This window comes from Myotis brandtii, unplaced genomic scaffold, assembly GCF_000412655.1.
Source record: "Myotis brandtii unplaced genomic scaffold, ASM41265v1 scaffold31, whole genome shotgun sequence".
Lineage (NCBI taxonomy): Eukaryota > Metazoa > Chordata > Mammalia > Chiroptera > Vespertilionidae > Myotis > Myotis brandtii.
In genome coordinates this window covers 218,261-243,345 of record NW_005361873.1, presented here as the reverse complement: position 1 = coordinate 243,345, position 25,085 = coordinate 218,261, and the positions used below count along the sequence as shown (strand labels likewise).

Here is a 25,085-nt window from a genome sequence, read left to right as displayed (position 1 = left end):
TTGCTCCTTCAGGGGAGGGGTGGCTATGCATTCCCACAGTTGCCAGTTCCTCGGTGCTCCACCCTTCCTTCCCAGTCCTCTGCATCTGCCCAGACCTTTGTAAATTGTTGCTTTGTTAAACTCCATTCAGTTGAAACCTTTAAATGTGACATCTTACTAGTACTTTCTGCTGTGACCCTAATAAATGTATGTCTTAATAGAAAGAGTCAAACTTTTACAAAGGCATTAGTACAGTGCTGCAGAAGATGAATTATTTCTTTTTAATCTCCCCTTCTGAGATTATCTAACAAATCATTCAGTGTGTGTGTGTGGGAGAGAGAGAGAGAGAGAGAGAGAGAGAGAGAGAGAGGAGGGGGAAGAATGTATGGGGAAGAGTTTAAGAGGGAGAAAGAAAAAAACATTTTATTTCGGGTTCTTGCAGATATACAAAAAGATTCTTTACTGCTGGTGCTTAGGGGCTGTTTTAAAGAATAGGCAGGTTACGCAATGCTTAACACTTGCTAACAGTTAAGTATATATTCAGTTTTTTATTACTTTGCAAAAAAAACATGCTAAGGAAGACAATCTTTTATTATAACATGTCCTCTCTCTAACAGTGCTATCATGGTCTCTATTCCTATACAAGAAAAATCATAAGTAATAATAAACAGAAAAATGGAAACAATATAATTCAGAAAGCACAATCAAACTTCTAAAAAAGCCATAGCTCTAATATATATGTAATTATAGACATATAATTTTGCATCCTGATTTTTCCACTTAAAAGTATATAATGAGCATGTTGCTAAATATTTTCATATAATCATTACTTGCAAATTCTGCACTGTATCTGATCATATGGATGTACCATTAATCACAAACCACAGCTGTTCCATTTTCTCTAGGCAATTTTCCCTTAATCTATATGAAAATGTTTACTGTGCACAAAATAACATCAAAAAATCTGACAGCCATGAGGCCTTTCTTTAGAAGAGTAAACCAAGTTAGGACTAACATGTGCTTGCTGGGAAATGAGCCTGGCCTGCAGGATCGATCAGCGGGAGTTGGCCAGTGGTCTGTGTGCTGAGAAAGAGAGGAGCCTGTGGAGAAGCCATCTCCAGGAAGGTGGAGTGGGGTCCCTGGCTCAGCCCTAGGCAGGGACAGAGGTTCTGAGTACAACTAGTCGTCACTGTGGCCTGTTTCACCAGATATCCAGGAGATGCCGGGGGCACACAGTCATACTATTTGGGGATCCACAGATCTCAATAGCAGATAAAGGTTTCCTGCTTCCAGGGAGGACACAGGGCACAGTCACCGCTCCAGGGGCCCAAACACAAACAGCATCAATGGCATCCACACCTACACCTAGTCCCTGTGGGAGCGGAGGGCTTCAGGGCAGGTGCCCTCCAGAGCTGCTGGCAGCAGACACATCTGCAGGGAGCTGGAGCTGCAGCCAAGCACCCTGGACTCCCTGTGGCTATTTAAATGACTGTTCAAAAATAACCAGTGGACACAGACAGTAAGGGGGGTGAGGGCATGTGCTGAGAGGTGGGAGCAGCTGGGGAGAGGTCAATGGGGGGAAAAGGAGACATATGTAATACTTTAAACAATAAAGAATTTAAATTAAAAAAGAAGCAACCCTCCAGTAATTCCCCCAAATAATTAGGGAAACCCTGTGAGGCTGTCTAGCAATTGGGACAGGATTTTTTCCGAAAACACTACTTGTTACTATTAATGAAGCTTTTTATTTTTCCTCTGGGTGAGGGTAGTCTAGGCAAGATAAATTGTGTATCACAATGTTCGTTAGGTACACAGACATTCATATTGTTCTCTAACTTCTTTGAAACCTATATATATAAAAGCCTAAGCGACCATTCGACTATTCAACCAGTCACTATGATGCACCCTGACCACCAGGGGGCAGCTGTTCAATGCAGGAGCTGCCCCCTGGTGGTCAGTGTGACCCCACAGCAGGAGCGCCACTCAGCTGACCAATGGGTGCCAGACACTGGGCTCACAGCTGGAAAGCACAGTGCAGCAGCGCAAGCCTCTCCCGCAGACACTCCCCCTGCACGCCTCTCTCCCATCCGGACCGAACCGGGACCGGGATCGGGACTGGCATCAGGACTGACTGGGCATGAGACCGTGGCCACTTCTTGGTCATGGGCACACCGGTATCACCCTAGGATGGGTGCACGGAGACCACAGTGGAGCGGCAGCGAGCCTACCAAGCGGTGGCAGGTGCAGCAGGGCCAGGATGAGCGGTAGCAGTGCCCGGCCCAGGCTCAAGCTCCTCCCTGGCCACCTGCCACTTCACGCACTACTACATCCCTCGGGGGATGTTGGATTGCCAGTTTCGGCCTGATACCCACAGGCCATGCCGTGGGACCCCACCGGTGCATGAATCCATGCACTGACCCTCGTAGTTCACATAAAGGATAAAATAAGGGTGAAAGTAAATATATGCTTCAACAGAAGGAGAGTAAATATGGGGAATTTACACAAAGTATTCTCTAGACTGAAAACAGGCATATTAAACTTCTTTGAAAAAGAAACTCCCAAGGGCTGCTGTTAAGCTAACATGGGGAAGTTTAACAACAGTTGTAAGGTCTTAGGACTTCAGTAAAGAACTTTATAGGAACAAGCCCCCAAGAGGCACCTGGCTTCTAAAAAACAGATACTGTAGAACTGTTTGTTTTCCTGCCCTAGGAGGAGGTTGCCAGCATTCAACGTTCAGGCAGAAAGTCTGAATTCATTTTTTTGATGGCTAAGACAGTTGACATTAACCCAATATCTGTAGCTAATTTGCATATCATAGATAAGAAAAAAATCAAGCATAATATATAGAACAATCTCAAAGGTGAAGGGTTTTCCTTGAGTATATTAAAAACAGGTGGATTTTCTTCTTTCAAATTGAATATATTCGTAAGCATTTAGAATAATTGAATTACGATGCTTTGGGTTGCGACAGAAATCCAACTTGAACTAAGAAAAAAGGTAGTTTATTGGAAGGATCCTGGGGGTAGTTCCTCAGAGAATGAAATGGAGAATGAACAGATGAGGTTTCCCGTGGCAGACCTGGAGCTGGTTTGTGGTGACTGACTCCAGAGACTGGAACCGGGACTGACTCCGTCCTGCACTTAAGTTATCCTCTCTTTCCTCGGTGCACTGGGTCCGTTCTTTTCCAGAAAAAGATGGCCTTCCTTAGTAGGACAGGTGGCCATAGCTCTCTCCACAATAGCATTTTTTAAAATCTATTTGTTTGAAAAATCCTGAAGAAGGATTCTGATTGAGCCAATTTTGGTAAACTTCCATCAACCAGTCATTGTGGCCAAGGGGATGGAGTCCTACCTCTGGCCCAGTCTTAAGTCTGCACGTTCTACCAATTGGGGAAGTAGCACAGATAGGGCCACTAGGAGGTTACTTTGAGCCAGGCTGGCTCTCCATTGGTGACTAAGAACAGAGATTAGGAGGATAATGAGAAATGACCACCAGCCTCAAATTAACAGTTTTGAATAAGCATTCTTGCTGGGTTTGTCCATTTGCATATACATACATATTAACGTACAATATTGTCATAGAGCCACTTTAAAAAAATACATGGTTTTGAAATCTATTTGAAGAAAGAGGCCTAAAAACACAAAAACAATGCTCATCTCTTGGGAACCCTAGCCGTACATAAAGGGCTGTTTCTGTTCCTGATATCAATTACTATCAAAGCACCACTTTAAATATCTACAAAGTGGGCACTATCTACTTGCTTTTCTGGTACAAGGTCTGACTTAAGTACAGGCCTGCATTTCCTTTCACCAACACAGAAAAAGTCTCTGTGGACCAGGCACTGTACCAGGCTCTGCAGAATTCATAGCAGACAAACAGACCAAAACCCCCTGCCTTTGTGGAATCAGTAAAACATTGTGGATGAAGGAAAAACAATTTCAGGATAGTAATAAGTATGCAGATGATCCAAGTGATCAACGTGACATTTTAAACCTCATTATTCTAATTCTTTAAAGTCACCAAATCTTATGAAAACTCATAGTAAGTAAAATATTTAGAGTAGCCAAGTAAGCCTCAGAAAGAAAACGTAGGGTTTTTAGCAAAACGAGACCTTAATAATTATTTCTTAAAATGATGCAATAAAATATCCTAATAATAAAGACCTCTGCTTATCAATACTTGCAGTAAATGTTTAGGTTTTGTTAAATAATTTCCTCCCCTCAAACAAAGGGACCTTAATGGTATTAGCTGATGCCATCATTGAGGCATCAGCTAATATCACATAAAAGCATAGCTCCATCCTCACAGGACACAGGCATCCTATATAATAAAAGACTAATATGCAAATTGACGAAACAGTGAAACGACCAATCACTATGATACGCACTGACCACCAGGGGCAGACGCTCAGCGCAGGAGCTGCCCCTGGTGGTCAGTGCGCTCCCACAGGGGGAGCACCACTCAGCCAGAAGCCAGGCTCATGGCTGGGAGCGCAGCCTCCATGGCTGCACTAAAGACATCCAACTGATGGCTTAGGCCCGCTCCCCTTAGATAAGCGGGCATAAGCTATCAGTTGGACATCCCCCAAGGGATCCCAAACTGCAAGAGGGTGCAGGCCAGGCCGAGGGATGCCCCCCCATGCATGGATTTCATGCACCAGGCCTCTAGCTATAAAATAAAAGTTTTCATTTTTATAAAAATATTGAGCTTATAGTGTTTTCTCATTTGGAACTTTCTGCTTTTAACTTTTTCTTTCTTCTTGTGCTTCCTCATCTTTATTCTTACATTCTTGTATTTTCAGTTTTTATTTTTACAAGATTTAAGATCAAAGTCTATGAATTTACCTCTGAGGAAAACCCTGGCAAAGGCACATCAGTGATCTTATGTTCTAAATATTCTGTAATTGTTTTACATTTCCTCCGTGGCTCCACAGTTATGAAGCTGGGTGTTTTTTTACTTCTCAGTAGTTGAAATATTTGTCATTATTTGGGATGTGGTCAGAAAACATGCCTTGTAATACTCTTTGAGGAATTTACTGGGTTTTTTTGGGGAGGGGGTTTTGGTGCCTTAGTATATGATCATTTTTTCTTAACTGCTCATGCATACTTTAAAATGTAATTATTCTATGTTCATGGAGGCACAAAGTTTAAAATACATTTCTATTGACCCAACCCTATTACTTATGATTGTCCACTTTGTCTAGCAAAGTGAAAGTAGGATGACAAAGCCTTGTACAACTTTTCTGTACATATCTTCTGTATTCATAAGTTTTGTTTACATTTTACTGTTACACATTTACAATATAAAGAATTTAACTACGTCATATTCCTTTGCCAAATGTGGAACATTTGTTACATAAAAGTGTATATATGGAATTTAATGAAGAAACTGAACTACCAAATAATAGAGACAGACTCAGAGAGCAGGCTGACAGCTCTGGTGGGTGGCGGGTAATTGGGGGAAGTGGAAGGAGAGGTAGAGAGGTTGAGCAAAAAAGAAAAAAAAGAGAATTCATGGACACAGATAACAGTGTTGTGATTGTAGGGTGGAGGGGAGCCAGGGGGAGGGGGGGAGGTGGAGGAGGGCATATAGAGGATAAATGCTGAAGGAAAAAATAAAAATAAATAAATAAATTTTCAAAAAGTGTATTTAAGGTAATTATTTAGATGTATCATTTTATTTAATCTGTTTCCATTCTTACCTCTGATCCTTTCCAGCTGTGATTTCCTCATCCTTGTTCTAATTTTATTTCTCATTTTCCAGGCAAATATCTTTAATTACCATATTCATGGAGGTATCAGATATCAGGGTTTCAAAATCTTTGCCCACATATGAATATTTTCTATTTCTTTCCAAACTAGGTGGGCTAACGAAGCATATCAGTCTCCAAACTTCACATCTCTCTGGCAATCCCAACATGTCAGGACCCCAAAGCATTTCTGCTGTAGGTAATGCTGTGTGACTAGCTGGTTAACACCTATCAGTTGTATTCTCAGGTGACCTTGGAACAGGTAGAAGTTTGAGGACCAGTCTTGTAGAATGCAGTGTTGTTGACAAGACTAAGGCTACATCTTGGGTCTGCACCGGCCACCTGATTTTCTATTCCGAGGTCCCCGCTGGAGCCTGGGCCAGGGCCATGCCTGTGGCCAGTGCTGGTCGGCACTGGGGTTGGCAGCCCCTCCAGAGCCACATGTGGTGGGGAGAGGGGGTTCTCTAAACAAACGGCAGCGCTGTTACTAGAAGGTGGGGCAGGGATGCCAGGCAGCCAGAGACCACACGTGTCCACCACAGGCAAGCTGATGGGAAAGGGATTTCACTAAACCGAATGGAATGTCTACGGGATTCTCACCAAGACTTTGTAGATTATGTGACTTAACCCTGAGGGACTGGATTGAGGTCATTTCTGGACCTTGTGCATTTCTTTTGCTAATGTACACAGGTCTGTTTACTCCGCGTGGATATCTATCAGTTGTACAGAATGTGAATGTTATATTTTTTCCAAACAAAACTGGGTAACTTTGAGCTACAGAAGATTATATTCACTTATGTATCCACGTTGTCACAGGGAGCAGACTTATTACGCAGCTGAGCATGGGGGATTCTGGCTTTGGCGTTCGTTTAACATCTCTGATGTTTCTTCTCATCAGAAGACGACACATCAGAGATTTATTTTCACAATATGGAAAATTTGTTTCAAGTAAATAAATGTATTTAACACAGTTTCTTAGGTGCATATGCACATCTTGTGCAGACTGAGCTCAGAATTAACCAGAAGGGAAGGAGTATTTGCTGCTGGGGACTGTAGGGCTAACTGGAGGGGAAAATGCTTTCAAATTCAGGCGATTACTGCATAGATTATCCCCACAGTTGTCTCATTTCAAGAACAACGTTAAAATAAAATTGAAATACCTACAGGAAAATTGTACAATATCAAATAAGTAAAAAAAAAAGTATTAAAAATTACCAATGGCAACATAATTTAAAATAAGTAACTTCAACTAAAATCATAAATAATAGCCACTAAAAAAAATAAGTGCAGCTAAAACAAATATGTTCAAACAGGACCCACTGTAGGCCAAGATGTGGTTGACTACCACACATTTTCTGCTCTGTGGGCTGACCATGTGAGTGTGGACTTCCCAGCGAGGGTGCCTGGAGCCTTCCGCAGGAACAAAGGCCAAAGCCAAAGTCCATACTGAGTTTTGGTGCCTTACACTCAGAAAGTCCTGGACAGTGAGCCAACTGGATTCCCTAAATCCTTCCTCAACATGTTGCTGACAAGTACATCTTTCCCACCCTACACTACACAGGTGTTCTTATTTTTAAACCAAGGGCAGGGCTGTATTTTTACCCCTAACAAACACTTTGGTTCTTTATTTCAGCCCACTGCGATCCGGAATCTGTGTTTAAGTGCCTTTCCTTTATCTCCCAACGTGTGGCAATTGATAAATGTTACTTTTGTATTCTCCTCCAAATATCTGATAAAAATAAACAGGATACACTTTTTAAATTGCAGTTTTAATATGACATATACATTGGTAAGCCTAAGAAAATGTTCACTTTTTTCAGTGTTTATAGAGAAAGAAAACACTCTATCACCCTGTTTCTCTGCTGTTTGGGAGGGTGGAGCTTTTTGCTGGGCCGATGGTAATGGGGCGAGCTAACAGCACACCCCTGAGGGCAGGGTCAAGGTTGAGGGTTTTACAAAGGGACTCCTTGGCAGGTCAGGCCTAAAACTATGGAGAAAGGCAGAAGAGGCAAAAGAAGATACAAGGGGACCTGGCAAAGTCCCCAACAAGGCTTCCTTCAGCTTGAGCCTTTTGTTGCTGCTAATGTTTTCTTTTTAGCTATATAACTATATAATAAAAGCCTAACATGCAAACTGACCAAATGGTGGAAGGACAAAATGACCAGTCGCTATGATGCGCACTGACCACTAGGAAGCAGATGCTCAACACAGGAGCTGCCCCCTGGTGGTCAGTGCGCCACAGGGGGAGCGCTGCTCAACCAGAAACTGGGTTCAAGGCTGGCGAGCCACAGGGGGAGCGCTGCTCAACCAGAAACTGGGTTCACGGCTGGCGAGCGCAGCAGCAGCAGCAGCAGCGCCAAGGAGCAGCAGCGAGCAGGTGGATGGACACCCCCCACTGGGGACCCGGACTGCCAGAAGGCGCAGGCCGGGCTGAGGGAACCCCCTGCCTCAGCCTGGGCCTCTAGTAATAATATAAAGAACAGGGAAAACAATATTTACTTTGTAACATCATGGCAAAAAAATACAACTATGGCCAAAGCTTGGCTCCTTTATAACTAAGGCTTATGCTGTCCATGAAGAGAGGCAGCAAGGCTAATCCTACCTCCATGCTTGGGGAAGAGTGAGCACGCCCATCCGTGCCTTGTGAGGCAAGACGGAAGGATGAGGAAAAACATCTCAGAAGTGTTATCAATATACAATCATCCATCTTAGTCAAAAAAAAACTAAACCAGATACAATGAAGTTGAAAATTCAGCATTTCTAAGCATTTCATTTTACTCAGATCTAATTAGCAGGTTAACGATTAGTCTGTATGGGGGCTAAAAAAAATATTAATACTTTTTCTCCCATCTTATAAGTTCTTCTGGCTGGGCTAATAATCAAATGAACAGAAACAGATTAACAGGAGAAAAATCAAAGTTTTAATACACATGCCTGGGAAATTCACATAGGCATGAAGATTCCATGAAGATTTCAAAGACAGTGAGGCAACATTGGGTATATAAAACATTTTTGGACAAAGGGGAAAAGGGAGGAACTGGGTCTTAGATTTCAGAAGTGACAAAGGGCAACCTGCAGGTAGTTGAGGAAGTGGGGAACATACATGGCAGAAAAATCCTTGCTAGGCACCTCAGAAACAATGGGACACAGGGGTATCCCACTAACAGGCACCTGCCTGAAGCCTTCTTGTTTGCCACATTAATTCCCGTTAGGCTACGGGAACATCCCAAGGTCTTCCTGAAGCAGGTTTCTCTGTCTGAATCTCTTAGGCAGGAGGAAGGAGAATGGGGAGAATTAAAGGCTCCCTGAGTCTTATTTCTTAATAAACAGCTTAAACTCAATTTCTCAAAAGAGCACTTTCACGGTAGCAGAATTTTGATTCCCTTCATCTGCAACAAAAAGTCTTTTTACTAATGAAAAAAAAGACACACAACCTGAAGACCAATCTGATTTTGCTTTATTGACTCCTTTCCCCACACCCGATATTTACAGATGTAATAAGTGGAATTAAAAGACTATCATACGAACATTTAAAAAAGTCCATCCGAAACACTCTTAATGGAAATCAATTCATGTGTGTCAATACAATAACTAATTTATAATTTTCAGCCAATATCCATCATGCTTCATTTCATAAAAATTCTATTTTCAAGGAGAGATAAATCTGAGAAAATATAAAAAAATTCAGAAAAATATTTCCGTATCTAGTCACAATCTTCCAGTTTTTCTGTAAAAGAAATCAATGACAATTATAGACATATGGGCCACAGTGAATTAAATAAATTTTTTTCTTAATTGCATAACTACTTTCTCTAATGCCATATTTAACTTTCAGTATAGAAAAACCTATGCATCTTTTATCATATTTTCATAATAGGCTAATATCTTTTGTTGTTTAAAAGGAAATACATATCCAAATTTAAAACCATCACCTAAATATTACCTTCAAATTAGCTACAAGGTATATGGCCACATGTTATTACCTTGACTCTCCATTATGATGGTCCATAGGATGGAATAAGATGGACAACAAAATGAGGAAGTCCCCTAACCAGTCCTCATGCTACTTGCTCTAGAAGCCAGCTGCTCGCACAGACATTAAGAGGACATCAGAAATAAAGCATTTACCTCTGCATGTCTGAGAGATGCCAGGGCTATGTGGACTAATGGACCTAACTTAACAGTATTCTCAGAAGAGAACTCCAAACACTCTGGTGTGGAGATCAGTGGGGAAGAAGGAGGGCATTATTTTCTCTATCTGCACAAATTAAGGTTTCTCTCGCTGGTTCAGGAGAGCTAACTGGCTTTACTACCCATTCAAAGAATGCAGGAATAGTGTCTCTTATCTTTAAAAAGTATGGCTGTGTTATTACAGCATTTAATTCCTTCCTATGCATTTTTGAATAATTTCAAAATTGCCAAAGACAAAATAAATCAGTGTGTCAGTGACAGCAACTTCTAGAGTATTAAAACTCTAAAAACTCACTTAGCAGTGTTTAATGGTATTCCTTGTTGCTAGACTAACATGCTGAAGGGGCATATAAGCACAACTTAGGAAATCATAGTGAATAAACATCGTTTACTATCCACAATGTAAAAACATCCACTTGTCAAAAAAATCCTTGTAATGGTGGTTGCACTGGATATTTTACTGTTTTTTTTTAAAGTAAAAATTTACCTTATACACAATTCATAGGTTTCCTACTCAACGAAGTTATTTTTTCAAGTAATATAAAGGCAAATTTCAGAATGTTATGTATGGGTCATCACAGAGTCGAAACCACTAGAGTCCAAATTGATGGTGCTTAAAGGGCAATTTTAAAATAACAAAAATTACCCCTATTGGTGAAGGGTTTTAATAGCTGATAAAAATATAATAGAAATGAGGGTAAAAATTGGAACACAGGGTGTATTTGCAATTAAACCATGGCAGAAAACACCCTCATCTAGTGACTATTCAATGTTAACAAATGCAAGCATCTGTTTTAGAGAAATCAGACAATACACATGCTTATTATGTCTCTATTAAATGCAAATATACTATGAATTTAATTTTTTTTTAAGTCCACATTTTGTTCTGGAACTTGACATTTACCAAAACACAACACAATGCTGGCCATTGTTCCTTGGGCAACAGAACATGCTAGCTTTCTCAAAATGCAGGGCCGACAATGCTGGCCATTGTTCCTTGGGCAACAGAACATGCTAGCTTTCTCAAAATGCAGGGCCGACTTACCCGTGTGGTCAATAATTGATCATCTTTCGAAGGGCATCATAGCATTTCCATTTGTCTGGGATGTAGAATGGCTCAAAAATGTGAGGAAAGGGTGTGTCATACCCACATACTCTGGATATAGGAGCCTCCAGGTTCAGGAAGCATTCTTCCTGCAGATATGAATACAGGTGGTTAACTTCAAGAAGGTATCTTTCGAGTTCCTTTCGCGCACTCGGCTGCTGTCCGCCTCTCCCCGGGGCTCTCCTTGTGTCAGTGGAGCCATGGCGTTGGCTGAGACCTACCGGGCAGCATCCTCCCTGCCCAATGGCGACTGCAGCTGCCCCCGGGTGCGGCCCGGAGGGAACCGGGTGACAGTGGTGCTCGGCGCACAGTGGGGCGACGAAGGCAAAGGGAAGGTGGTGGATCTGCTGGCACAGGACGCGGATATCGTGTGCCACTGCCAGGGAGGAAATAATGCCAGCCACACAGTTGTTATAGATTCCGTGGAGTATGATTTTCATCTTTTACCCAGTGGAATAATTAATCTAAATGTTACTGCATTCATTGGAAATGGTGTGGTAATTCATCTACCGGGATTATTTGAGGAAGCAGAAAAAAATGTTAAAAAAGGAAAAGGTCTGGAAGGCTGGGAAAAAAGGCTTATCATATCTGACAGAGCTCATAATGTGTTTGATTTTCATCAAGCAGCTGATGGCATCCAGGAACAGCAGAGACAAGAACAAGCAGGAAAGAATTTGGGTACCACAAAAAAGGGCATCGGCCCAGTTTATTCTTCCAAAGCTGCTCGGAGTGGACTCAGGATGTGCGATCTGGTTTCTGATTTTGATGGCTTCTCTGAGAGGTTCAAAGTTCTGGCAAACCAGTACAAATCTATATACCCCACTTTGGAAATAGACATCGAAGGTGAATTACAAAACTCAAGGGTCATATGGAAAGAATTTAACCAATGGTGAGAGACGGAGTGTATTTTCTATATGAGGCCCTGCATGGACCACCAAAGAAAATCTTGGTAGAAGGTGCAAATGCAGCACTTCTAGATATTGACTTTGGAACTTACCCTTTTGTAACTTCCTCAAACTGTACAGTTGGAGGTGTTTGTACTGGATTGGGTACGACCCCTCAGAATGTTGGGGAAGTGTGTGAGGTTGTGAAAGCTTACACAACTAGAGTTGGTATCGGTGCCTTTCCTACAGAGCAAGACAACGAAATTGGAGAATTATTACAGACAAGGGGTGGAGAGTTTGGTGTGACTACTGGAAGGAAAAGAAGATGTGGCTGGTTGGATCTCGTTTTGCTTAAATATGTGAAAAACTTGTAATTGCAAAACGCATCTGGCTTCAGCAATTTTAATAAGAGATTGTGAACCTATGAGATATCAAAAAGTTGTTGGACAATAGGCAGTGTTCAGCATGAACTAATATACTTACTCTTTAACTTTCAGCAAACCAAGAGATCTTAAATAAAGTTGAAGTTCAATATAAGACTCTTCCAGGATGGAACACAGACATATCAAATGCAAGAATATTTAAAGAACTGCCAGTTAACGCACCCAGCAAACCAAGAGATCTTAAATAAAGTTTAAGTTCAATATAAGACACTTCCAGGATGGAACACAGGCATATCATATGCAAGGACGTTTAAAGAACTGCCAGTTAACGCACAAAATTACATTTGATTTATTGAAGATGAGCTTCGGATTCCAGTTAAATGGATTGGTGTAGGGAAGACCAGAGAGTCCATGATTCAACTTTCCTAAAGATTTCCAGTGACACAAGAAACACTCCTTGAGAAGGGGGTAAGGACTTTCTTAACTATGTCATTATGATCTACAAATTTCAAGAATAAAGACATTGACGTGAGGTGTAAGCCCTATAGTTGTTTCCAGTCTTTAAGATGGATGGCTGGTGTGAAGGTAAGCTTCGGCATATTCCAGTGTCAACTTCCTTGGCTGGCACAACTGCTGAAATCATCTGTTGCTCCTGCTGCTCATGGTGCCACATTTTCTTTAATGTTTAGTAATAGTATAATCCATGTTGTTTGAAACCCAAAATAGAATGATTTTCAATGTAGTTTTTCTTTATTATCGTCCTTGTGTGTTTATAGGTTTTACCTCTATTAAATGGTAAGAACAATTAATGCAATTTTGCACAAATATTTTTACATTCTGATCTTTCAGTTCTGTCATTGTAATCTTTGCTGTTAGAAAAAATGAGAAGAGAGGAGTTCTGTAAACTTTTGTAATGCTATGAATTCTGTTTAAATTGTGAACTGTTTATTTTCTGCTGAGACCATTGCAAATTCGAGCTTTGGCGGGGGGAGGGCGATTTATTCATGGGTCCTTTAATTTGTACAGAACACAAAACTTATTTCTCAATATAAATTATTTAATACATTGAGCGAATGTTCAAAGAGATAAGGTGTTCGCTAATACAATATTCTTAATGTTAAAAAATAGTCATTAAAAGATCTATTGTAAAAAAAAAGAAGATATCTTTCTTTTTCTCACAGAAATGAAACATTCCAACTTAAAATACAATTACATCCAAGGGCATTAAAATAAGTCTATTGTAATGTGAAAATAGCAGGTTAAAAAAAGCAGGTCACAAACAGCATGTTTGGCATGATCCCAGTTTTACTTAAAATGTTTTCATATATGTATATGCATTTTATGCCTACATATGTATCTACTGTTCAAGCCAAACCCGGACTGTACCAAACATGCTGTTCTACAAATACAAATGTAAGGCAGGACAATCATAACAATATGTTCATAGTAAACTCTGTGGCTTGAAATTAGTGATAGTATGCTTTCTTGTTTCCTGTATTTTTCAAGTTTTATATACAATAAACATATTATCATAATAAATGTTTATAATTACTCTATGCAGCCACACTGAACTTCTACCAGTTACTTGACTATGTTCCAGTCTCTCACCACCAGGCTTCTGTAGATCCCTTGACTCTTGGCCACTGATCTCCCAGGACTAATTTGCCTGACTAATGAGCAAACATTCTCAGGCATCACTTAAGGAGCCGTATCTTCTGGGAAGTCTTTCTGAAGCGCTGCACTCAGCACAGTCCACTGTAGCTGCCTAACTATCTGTCTCCTCTGAGACACCATGGACTCTGTGAGGCTAGCAACCTGGTGAAAAACTACAGAATCTCAACTACAGAAAAATCCTGTAGTAAATTATCTTCAGGGGAAAAAACATGTTATAACATGTTAAATTTGAAAACATAATTTTTAGATCATTAAAAAAATCGAAAAAAGAGAGAGATGTGATTAAAATATTCTTAGGAATACATCAATTTTCTCATTCACAGCTATTACCTGAAATAAAACCTTTGTTTTTTTTTATATACTTGGTTTCTACATTGCTTTGCTTCACGAAGGATTTGAGGAGATCCACATTTTCTTACATATTTTACCAACTGTATTTTCACATTAAATTTGAGGGGACTTTTTTACATGAAAGAATCCTGATGCTTGATGCATAATCCCTACCCATTGTGCATATTTCTTCTAGTGACAAGTATATCAGAACAGAAAGGACACAGAAACAGGGCAAATTAGCTCCAAAGGGCAATTGGCCATTTATACACACCTCCCCCGCCTCCAATAAGCACTATGACTTACAGTATCCAACACCAAATAAGTGTTAGTTTCTCCTAGCAACAGGAAATCTCAGTATCAACTTGAGAACCTTACATACTTATGATTTAAAGAGTCACCTAAGAAATTCCACTGCTAATAAGCTTAAAAGAAATGACAGATTGAGTGGATTGTTTCTTGATTTCAACAAGTAATTTTAAAGGGATTTAAATCGTCAATTTGGGATTAACTCAGTTTTATTATGTTAGTTGACATGGGCTGATTTTCCATCATACACGAACTATCCCTGGACACTGCAAAATACAGAAAATCAAGGGACTACTCCTAGAAGCTGGCTTATAACAAAATAATCTGTATTTGTGAAAATCACTCCTTTTAGCAAAATGACTAAAATCATCAAACCAAATTTTTTTTCAAATAGCAATGCTTCTAATTCCTCAAGAATGAGAATCACTTTTTACAAGGGTGCATCTATGATTGCATGGGCATAGAAAAAGGTCTGTAAGGTCATACTTCAATTATAAACAGTGGTTACCCTTTGATACTGGGAATGGCAGGAGGTGAGAAAGGACTCCACTTCGTACTTTATAAGTATTGTTGGAGATTTTATGACACCGTATTATTTTTGTAATTAAAAGGACTAAAATAAAGGGAAAGAGTAAAGTGAAGAGTTAGCTTTTTATGTGAATAATAGTTCCTATTTTATGTAATTAACAAACACACACTTTTTATTTTATATACAGCACTTCCTTAATTTGAAAACAATTACTGTAAATTATATAGAATTAAATGATTATAACATACTATATAGAAGTATATAAAATATACTGTAAAAGTTATGGAAGATAATTCAAGGACTTAGAAGACTGTGATTAATTTTATAAAGCTATTCCCTGAACAAAAGTTTGAAATTTTAACACTTTGCTAACTAAAATATATTAAAGAGATTTAAATGTTTCCTTCCATGGACTTCTGTTAAACTTCCCTTAAAGCAATTGGAAATAAGATGTTTGGTCAGCAGCTGTACACAGTTCATGGACAAATGATTTATGTGTGGGTAGTCTTTCTTTGTTCTGCATCAGTTTTTGTCTTCATACAGAAGCTGTACACACAGGAAAACACACACACTTACACACTCTTAGAAAAGTATTGGATCTCATTGGCAGATTTGTAGATAAATGTACCCGATTAATCCTCCACAAAGTATCTCTCTCTCTTATTATACACCACAGTTTGACACCGTAACTATAGAAACCATGTGCTCTATAATTTCCAAACAATTCAGATTAATTGTTCTTCTTTTCCATTAATCATACCCTTCTTTGTATTCCATAACACACTCATATTTTAAAAACTGCATTTGATGATTTTTGATTCAGACATAGTAATCCATAGAAAACTAGGAAGAAATAATTACCTAACCTACCAGTTACTGTGAGGATTACAGGTAGTATCCAGCACAGGAGTTAAGATGGGAATTATCAGTTGCTGGGTTCTCTCCCGGAGGAGCTTGACATGGAAAACACTGACAGATGTGACGGCGAGGTTCCAAAGCAGATCATAGTGTAACATGTAACTAGGGGCAACAGAAGAGAACCCAGACAGGTGCCAAGAGGAACTTTACTCCCGCCACTTGTGGTTCAAAGTTTCACCCTGAATCCAGTTACAAGGACTGAAAGTGAACCCTAAACCAGTTATGTAGTAACACCTACATATATTTTGTGGTGTATGTGCATGTAAATGCACCCATATGAGGGTTTCCGTGGGATCACTCAGGATCACTCAGCACTTAACCCCATTTCCCCATTGAAGTTTGAAGTACATCAACCCTAAATTCTCCTGTCACCACGTCACAGGAGTTACATCACTGAAATCAGTCTCAGGCATTCCACACTGTGGCTTCAGTCACTCTCAACAAATCTTTTTGTTTTTATGGCAGGGCTGATAATATAATTGATACAGCATGGGATTTGGAATTCTGTCTGAAGGGAATCTATGCTCTGCTGTGATTTAACCTCTCCTAGCCTCGGATTACTCAACAGCAAAATAGAAGTATTAAACATTCTGCTATAGTATCTTCCTACTGTTTTGTAACACTATTGTTCCCTTGCCTCTTTGCTTCCCTAGATTGTGAAGTAGCCTATGAGAAGTACCTAGTTTCATGCTTGACACATCACAGTGGCTCAATAACTGTGAGGTGTTGGTTTCCCTTCTAAGATTTTCCAAGTTATAATAAACACAAGGTATCTGAAATGACAGAACAAATAAATCATCATTAAAGACAAGATTCTGGTACACAGAAGAATCAACGGTGAGAAACAATATCCCTTATAAGCACAGAGCCTGAACAGCTACCATTTACTGGACACTTACTAAGCCTTTTAAAAATGTAAGGAAATACCAAAACTAAATTTAAGTGCTGTATGAGGAAGGAGGGTGGTAATCACTGAGAGGGAGTCTGTGGGGCTGCTCTCAGGCCCAGTGCTGCTCCCTGGTGGGAAGCAGGGACCTAGACACTAATTGCCAGTTCCTAAGACTATAGTCAAGAGCTATGGAAACGGTTTTAAAATTTCCTCTAAAAAAACATCATTTCCAAGCAGTGCTACTATAGAAAAGTAGCCTCTCAGTAAGCTACTGGAAGGTTACAAGTAAAAGTAGATAAATGAATGTAATCAAGACATACGTACTTCAAAAAAACTGGGTCAAGAATAAAGACCATATACTATCACTTGGTTTATTTTAAAAGCAATCATTTCACTTTTGTTTTTTAATTCAAGGCAATTCCAGACTCATATTTCTTTCTAAGGACAATTTTGGAATAATTTTTATTCAGGTCTTCAATGACATAAAGTTGCATATAGCCCACTGTGCAAGAATACATGCATATGATCTTAAGTTGAAGTTATAAAGTTTAAAGTGAGATAAAAAAATTTAGGTCTTTTATAAGTGTTCCTATTTTCTTAGAGATGACATTGGCTAATGAAACCTTTCCCTGAAAAAATATTGAATGAAATTTCCTAAACATTTAATGGAAAAGCAGAAAAGCAGGACACTGTAATGAGAAACACATCACAAGTCAAAATAGACATGCACTGCCTATGGGATTATTGGATAAATCAGGATTTTATGTTCCTCCTTGGATCAATGAGAAACATCAGTCCACAACTTATTCTTAAAGTAATAACTCAAAAACTGATTTTTAAATTACTTTTCAAACAAAAAGACCAGGTTATACCACATAATTGTTATTATGCCACCATAAACTATGAGAATATATTTTTGTTTCCAAGAGGGGGGTATGGGAGGGTAAATTAAGCTGTAAATGTAATGAGCATTGAACAAGATATATAAATTATAAAGTTATTTCTTCTCTAGGAGAAAACATTAAGAGCTTTTAATTACTGGTGAAAGTGCTGAATTTTAAAATTAAATTCCAATACCACTTGGTCCTTGTCTATTATTATTAATAATAAAACAATAGAGACTTTGCTTCTAAATGTAATTAGATGTCCAGATGTCATAATGAGCACTGAAAGAGGTAAACTCTAAAACTATGAAAAAAAACGAATATACCAAAATGATGTATATAGAGACTTTGCTTCTAAATGTAATTAGATGTCCAGATATCATAATGAGCACTGAAAGAGGTGAACTCTAAAACTATGAGAAAAACGAATATACCAAAATGATGTATGTTTGATAGCTTTAAAGTCCATGAACTTAGAAATTTATTTTTGATTATAAGTTGATTAGTCCTAATTATTTATGTAAGGTTAGACTTCCCCCAGCTTCCAAATATTATCAGAGAATATTGGTTTTAAATTGGTTTTAAATCTGTCATGAAAACTTGCACATAGCCTAAACATGAGTTGCAGCAGATGAGAAAAAATGATTCTGGTGTCTTAAATCATACTTTCTCAGCAAAGGAGTCAAAGAAACCTGGAAAGGCACTATGTCAGCAATTTCAAACTACTTTCATTTACTGAATTAAATAAATATAATTTTATGAATGTAAAATATTTTTCATTTAAGCAAATGATTTAAATATTATATATCATATTTTGAAAAAGCTTAAAACATATATTAGTTCATACTGATTTTCTCTAGAGCACAAATTTATGAAATTAATTCTTCAGACAACAGAGTCCCTAATCTACCCCCAAACTAACAGAATGCTCCCCAAAACATTAGAAATATGTGTATTTTATTTTTCTAATACCACTTACATGAGATACCTTCAGCAAACACTTGTTGACATGAGGTATCTCACTTTTAAAACACAAATGAACCTATATAACCAAATAAAACAGTATGTGACTAATGTAATTTTATCTAGATTTGTAGAACACCTGAAACATTACAGTCAAATCCAACTATTTCAGCAAAACTGCCATGTAAAATCCTGACTAAATTAAAAGCTGAGATCTCTATTACTCAACTTCACTGGAATGTATTCAATGCCTGCTGATTTTTTTTTTAAAAAATTCCATTTTTTCCTCTTCAATGCAAATTATTGACAAATTGGGTACAATTGTTGTTTTCTAAGGTTTTTTCCAGCTACTTAAAGAATGGAACTGAATTCTAAATAGGATTTTCATTTAAATTCCAATTCCATTTTTAAAATGGAAGCTTATTTTCTGAAGTTAGAAATATTATTTCTGATCTAAACAGGTTTCCCTGGATACAGTCTAGCTATCTAAAACAAAGTTGGAATATGATATTAAAATATGTGTAGAAATGATTTGTGGTTCAAATTCAATCGTCATGTCAGAAGACAAGCATGTTAATGTAGACTTATCTATGAATCTCGATACATTAACTTCAAATTGAAGTAGAACAAATTTCAGTATCAAAATTTAACATTAAAATCAGTAATTTACTATATAATATAGATTGCTTTCTTTTCAAAATGATAGTTTTATAAATTTCATTATTTTTAAAATCAGAAATAAATGAAAGCAACTGATAAGTTTCTAGATTTTATCTTACCTAAAATCACTTAAAAATAATAGTGTTCATTATGGTCTAGGGATGATAGTAAATGTTTTATAAATATTAATTCATTTTAATTTTCATAAAAACTAAACTAGCAATCACAAAGGTAAAACCAGCACCCCATCCAAACCACTACGGTTTTCCAGGTAAACCTATAAAAGCTTGGTTCTGCTTTCAAAGGTTCCCCTAGCTACAGCCTTGAGCTATGATCCAAAGCTGCCTCACCATTTTCACCTGAAGAGCACAGTGAGAAACGTGGCTAAAATAATCATTTCTTCATTAAATCTTTCTACAACACATTCTGTTTATTTGCTGCAATCAGTCTCCAAAAATGTTCTGAGGTTTTAAAAGTTCAAAGTCTAAAGTTTATATTTTTTTGAGATATACCATGTGCAAATCTTGACATTTAAAATGTACTGTGGCTCCACTGCTTTTGTTAAAACAATTTATATTCAATAGTGTAGAAAAAAAGGGCAATGCTCTCAAATTTCCACAGACCCTGAAGCTTCTTAACTTTTACAGTTCAAAGTCTTCCTATAGAAACAGCATGAACGGCAGCAAAGCTCGAAAGTGAAATTGCTTTCGAATGTGGATGCATAACGATAAACATAAGCGACTTGCAGCCTTGAGTCATCGCATGAACAAATCGCTCTCTGTAAGGTAGGATTTTTTCTTGGCTTGGCACCAGGAAATTCAAAATACTCCGGCAGAGCAACATTTGAGGATCCTACAAAGCATTCACTTTTTCTGTTTTTTTTCCACGAAATTCTTCATTTAGCATTCCAACACCACTACATGGTGCTCGGAAGGCAGAAATGAATCCTGGCTAAAGCAACCTGACGATTCTTTTGTCTCATGACATGGAAAATATATTCTCTTAGAATTTGGGAACTGAACCTGCACTAAACGTTTCTGTTAGGATTTGTCAGTTTCCCAATTTTGCAACCTGTTTTTAAGTTTCAAGACTAATTGCAAAACGAAACTACTAGAATCGTGATTTCCCCCTATCGGACACCATCTTTCTACAAAATTTGAGAAGCTGAATTTAAAACATAATGCTAAAAATTTTCTATTTTAAAAATGATATGTTTTTGTTATAATATAGAAGACTTTTTTATTGCTTTTTCCTTCTATTTAAGTGTTTGATTTCTAGTTTGTCTTTTAGTTTATGTTTAAAAGAATGCTTGTTAAATAAGGGAAGAAAAGGGGGGAAATCAACTTAATGCCAAAAGAGATGTGTCAATGTTTTTACTGAAGTTAAACATTTTTTTAAAGTTAATCTTGGGTGTCATAGAAACACAATCTTTAAGCTTGATTTTGCTGAGTGAATAAATCATATTAAGTTATTTTTCAGCAGTTTAATTCGGTCACTGGATCACTGCAATTTTACTAGGAAAAGCACAGCAGAAATAAATGTCCTAGGCTACCATCAATAATTGGAGATGTGGTCAAAACCTGTTAATTGAATCCCAGTAGTAGTTGCACTTCCAAAGTTTAATAATGGAACAAATTAACAATGCAAACAAGTTTCTGGCAGCAACCTGATATGAGTAAGGAAAGGCTTGTAAATGCTCTCATTATTTATATGAGGATGGCGTTTGCTAACATAATGAATTTGACCTATTCATTAAATCTTGCAATTGTAATTACTGTCTGTATCAAATTAAAATAAAATGCAGAATCCTAAGTAAAATTTCCTCTTTACTATATTTACATATCTATGTTTCTACCTGCAAAGGTGGTTAATATTTCTTACAAAGAATTTGTTCAGATTGAATGTCAATACATTTGCATACATACATTTTCATATTAGAATTTCAAGAATGGAGAGATATTTCAGAATTAGGGGGTTAAATATAGATGCCTCCCTTTTTGCTCCCAATATTGGGTACACTGTGTGCTAATCAGAGGAATCCAAGTCTCCACGTATTGAATGCTGGGTATGGACAAATTTCTAATAAGTCTGATAAAACCACAGATACACTTGTGAGGGGTGGTTAGGGGCTGGGACCTAGCTCTGGATATTTTATAGTTAAGTGTAAAAATATAATATTAGAACTGCCCAAAAGAACTATTTATTAATAAATTTAGATGAACTAAATTTATAGTTCATATAAAATGGTAATGTTCACATAATTTATTTAGATGGACCAGAGCAGTGACTTACTATTCTTTATCTACTTATTTGAATCTGAACTATATCAATTCAATCAACTCCCACAATTAGGAATCAGAGGCTAACACACAGCCCTGACTCTCTGAAAGAGATCGCAGAAGTTTCCCTGTGTCATATATCACACACAATGATGTGCATAACATACATGGACACAAACAAGCAATTCTGTGTTTAATCAACACATTCTGGCGAACATCCACATGGCGGCCTATAAGAAAAGAAATGTTTGTTCATATGCCTATGGGTTCAGAAAAAGGAGTATGGACATGCATACAAGAGAACAGAAAAGCCAGATTCACTAAATAGTAACCAAGGAGATGCTCTTACTTAGTAATAAACAAGTGTAATTATTTGTATAGTCTCACTTAATCCTTTCAACAACTCTGTGGTGGCACAAGTGAGGTGCTGAGGGTGGCCAAGTTTAAGGTGCTCCCAGTTTTGTTGGTATTTAAACCAGCTCTCCTCTTTAATCTCTAGTGTACTGAGAAAGATTTAAGATGAAATAGTGGACCAAAGAGTCTTTCTTGGACACATGGTAATATTTATATCTAGCATTATCATTATATCTGTGAAAGAAAAACTGGTTGAACTGTCTGCTTATATTTGTCAAGTCCAATCAAAACTTTAAAAAACTTTAATAAAAAGCTTTAAAAACCTTTGCTACATCGCTGGTTATGCTGTGTGCTGTGTAGGCTAGACTGGAAATAGCTTATAGGCTATAAAAAAATGAGGGGTGGGCTAAATTTGGGCCATGGCCAGAATTTGCTAACCCTTGCCTTTCAATAATCTCATAAAAGTATGACTTACTAGTCTCCTTTTTCAGAAGGCATGGACTAGGAGAATTAAGGTGAAAGTAACACAGCTTTAAATATATTTCTAGAATTTTTTCTCTTATTTCACAAGAGCCATGGAGCTCTCCCTTTCTCTGCTGTGTAGGTTTCCAGGAGGCACAGGGGGGTCCCTTTCTCTGCTGTGTAGGTTTCCAGGAGGCACAGGTTAAAAAAAAAAAAAAAAAAGCTAAACAGTTTAGTGCCTCTTTCTTGGGGTGGGGCAGAGCACAGATGGGTCTTTTAAATTAGAATTACAGTAGGTTAGGCTCGGATTTATGTTTGCTCCTTTTAGGTACCTGCTGGGAGAAGATGTGCAAATGAGGGGAAGGATGGACACGAGTGGACTTGTTTCTGTTTTGTTACTAGCAGCTTGCTGGAGTGCAGGGCGTGAGCTGTCACTTTGAGTCCTGAAGCAGTGAAGTCTCAGGAAAACTGGTTGTTCAACCTATTGTGCGCTGTAAATTTAAATAAAAGAATCAAAGTGCTCCACCAGGAAATTTAATTTGCTCCCTTTCATTTATTTCCTTATCTATGATAGAAACTACATGATCTTAGACAGCGATGTAATCTGTTAAGAATGTGACACCTTTTTGAAAGATTAAAAAAATATTTTAAATGAACATAGGTTACAAATTTTATCCTAACCTTAACTTAAAAGGGAATATGAAACTCAATCCTCTCCTCACAGCAAATTCTTATAGCTATTCCTATAGTTAACTCACTTTGTAGGAATCTGAAACTACAGAAGAAAATTTCTGAAGTATTTCAATAAATGTCTTTTAAGGATAAAATTCTTTTTATACAGTTAAAACAACAGATAAGATATTGCAATTAAATTAATCTTAAATTAAAATGTACATTTAAGTGCGGTATGGATTCCTGTCTCAGACTGTGCTTGCCAGCTTCGATTAGTGGTTATTGGCACAGTCTCCACAGCTGAACTGGGGTGTTTATTAATAGCTGTGGGCTCTCACATTATAAGTGCAAAGCTAGTTACACACATATAAGTGCGGTCGTGGCTGTGCGCACATGAGCCCATCCCCGTGGACGGAAACAGATGGGTCCCAGTTGTTTGGACAAGCATTTCAGTCATCCCTGGGAAAGTATTGCTTTTAAAAGCGTGATGTAAAAAAATATGTAATATATCTGGGTTACGATGCATTAGAATTTCATCATTTTCAATTCCCGGTTCCCTAAATGAGCATGCATATATTTGACATACAAATCACCAACCCATAAGGATTTTCCTTGGGTTCCCACATATACTAATTATGTAGCAAATCTAATAAGTACATATGATTCACTTCAGCAGTAGGCGCTTCGGTTACCTCAGAATTGCCAAAAGGGATCTAAAGTGTCTACTAGTATTCTCCCTCCAAAACAATCATGCTGTGCGCCAAACTGATACCGTTCAACACAGCTGCAGAGCAAATGTGCAGTCTCGGTCCTGTAAACACAGTGTTCGCGCATCAAGCCACCTGCGAGTAATTTAAAGTTCAGAACTACCGATGGCAGGTTTATGTTACTGTTGTACAATTATTATACATGAGTATTAAGTCACTTAGCATGCCTTGCGCACATTTCTTTCATGCCACGACTTCCCTCCACCTCAGAACACTTGCTGAACTCTGAAACCCCAAATATTGATAAATACATTTGATAGGCATCTTGTTGGTTTTCAAGTCTATAGATCACATGAGAAAGAGTAAAGGTTGTTTGAGTGTTTGCGAACATATTTATGAAATAATTAACATGCAATATATTTAACCTCATTCTTGAAGAGAACCAAATAGATTGTGTTTATTATAAATGCTTTTCTTTTCATTACAGAACGTGATTGTGCAAAACAAACCTATGGACAAATCTGAGCTACAGAAATTTAACTACTTTTATTTCAGTAAATCAATTTCCATGGAAGGAAATTCTTTTCAGAGGGGCTTTCCAAACAGGGTGGGTTGCCGGATGCTTAAGGCCATGACCGCATTCCCTCGGAGACTATTAGATTACTATGGCAACTCCCTTTCCCTATCAATAAGCAACAGCTCTGAGCACTAATATTCGGGGGGAGGTGACCTTTTCTGTGGCAATAACAATATGAACTAGTTTCAAGACTAAAACATACCACTTTTTGTGCAAAACAAACAATATCTTTGCTAACTGAATTATTTCACTAGAATTCAGCTTTATAACAAACGCAAAATTAGTGAAATCAGCCATTGTACTCCAGTTTCAAAACAAGATAAAATGTGTGATGCAAGGAATCTAAGAATGTTACAGCCAGAGTGGGCTATGTGTGTAGGTCCAGGCAGAAGAAGAAAATCTATCTCCAGGGAGCAAATGACACATAAGAAGCAAAACTGACAAGAAAACAACATATGCTTCCACGCAGCTCTTGGAGTTTCTTAAAAGAAACATTTTCAATGGTTATATTTCTTATCTGTGGTTGTTTCCAGATATCTAAGTATTACTGTGCAGAGTAATAAAGAAATTGATTACATTTATTAACT

At 38.0% G+C, this 25,085-nt stretch overlaps 2 protein-coding genes across 2 annotated transcripts in view; one reads left to right on the top strand and one right to left on the bottom strand.

The window, feature by feature from the left end:
* Positions 1-9,163: 9,163 nt before the first annotated feature.
* Positions 9,164-25,085, bottom strand: part of BCKDHB (branched chain keto acid dehydrogenase E1, beta polypeptide) — a 220,415-nt gene continuing 204,493 nt past the window's right edge. Inside the window, exons 10-11 of the mRNA XM_005869953.2 lie at positions 10,965-11,113; positions 9,164-9,455 (exon numbers count right to left, since the gene is read on the bottom strand). Coding sequence (XP_005870015.2) covers positions 10,973-11,113 — 141 coding nt within the window. The 3' untranslated portion in view covers positions 9,164-9,455; positions 10,965-10,972. The remainder of the gene's footprint in view (positions 9,456-10,964; positions 11,114-25,085) is intronic.
* On the top strand, positions 11,120-12,282 carry LOC106726724 (adenylosuccinate synthetase isozyme 2-like). The gene is given in 2 exon segments (XM_014542642.1): positions 11,120-11,873; positions 11,876-12,282. Coding segments are annotated over 2 exon segments (1,056 nt in total). The 5' UTR covers positions 11,120-11,224.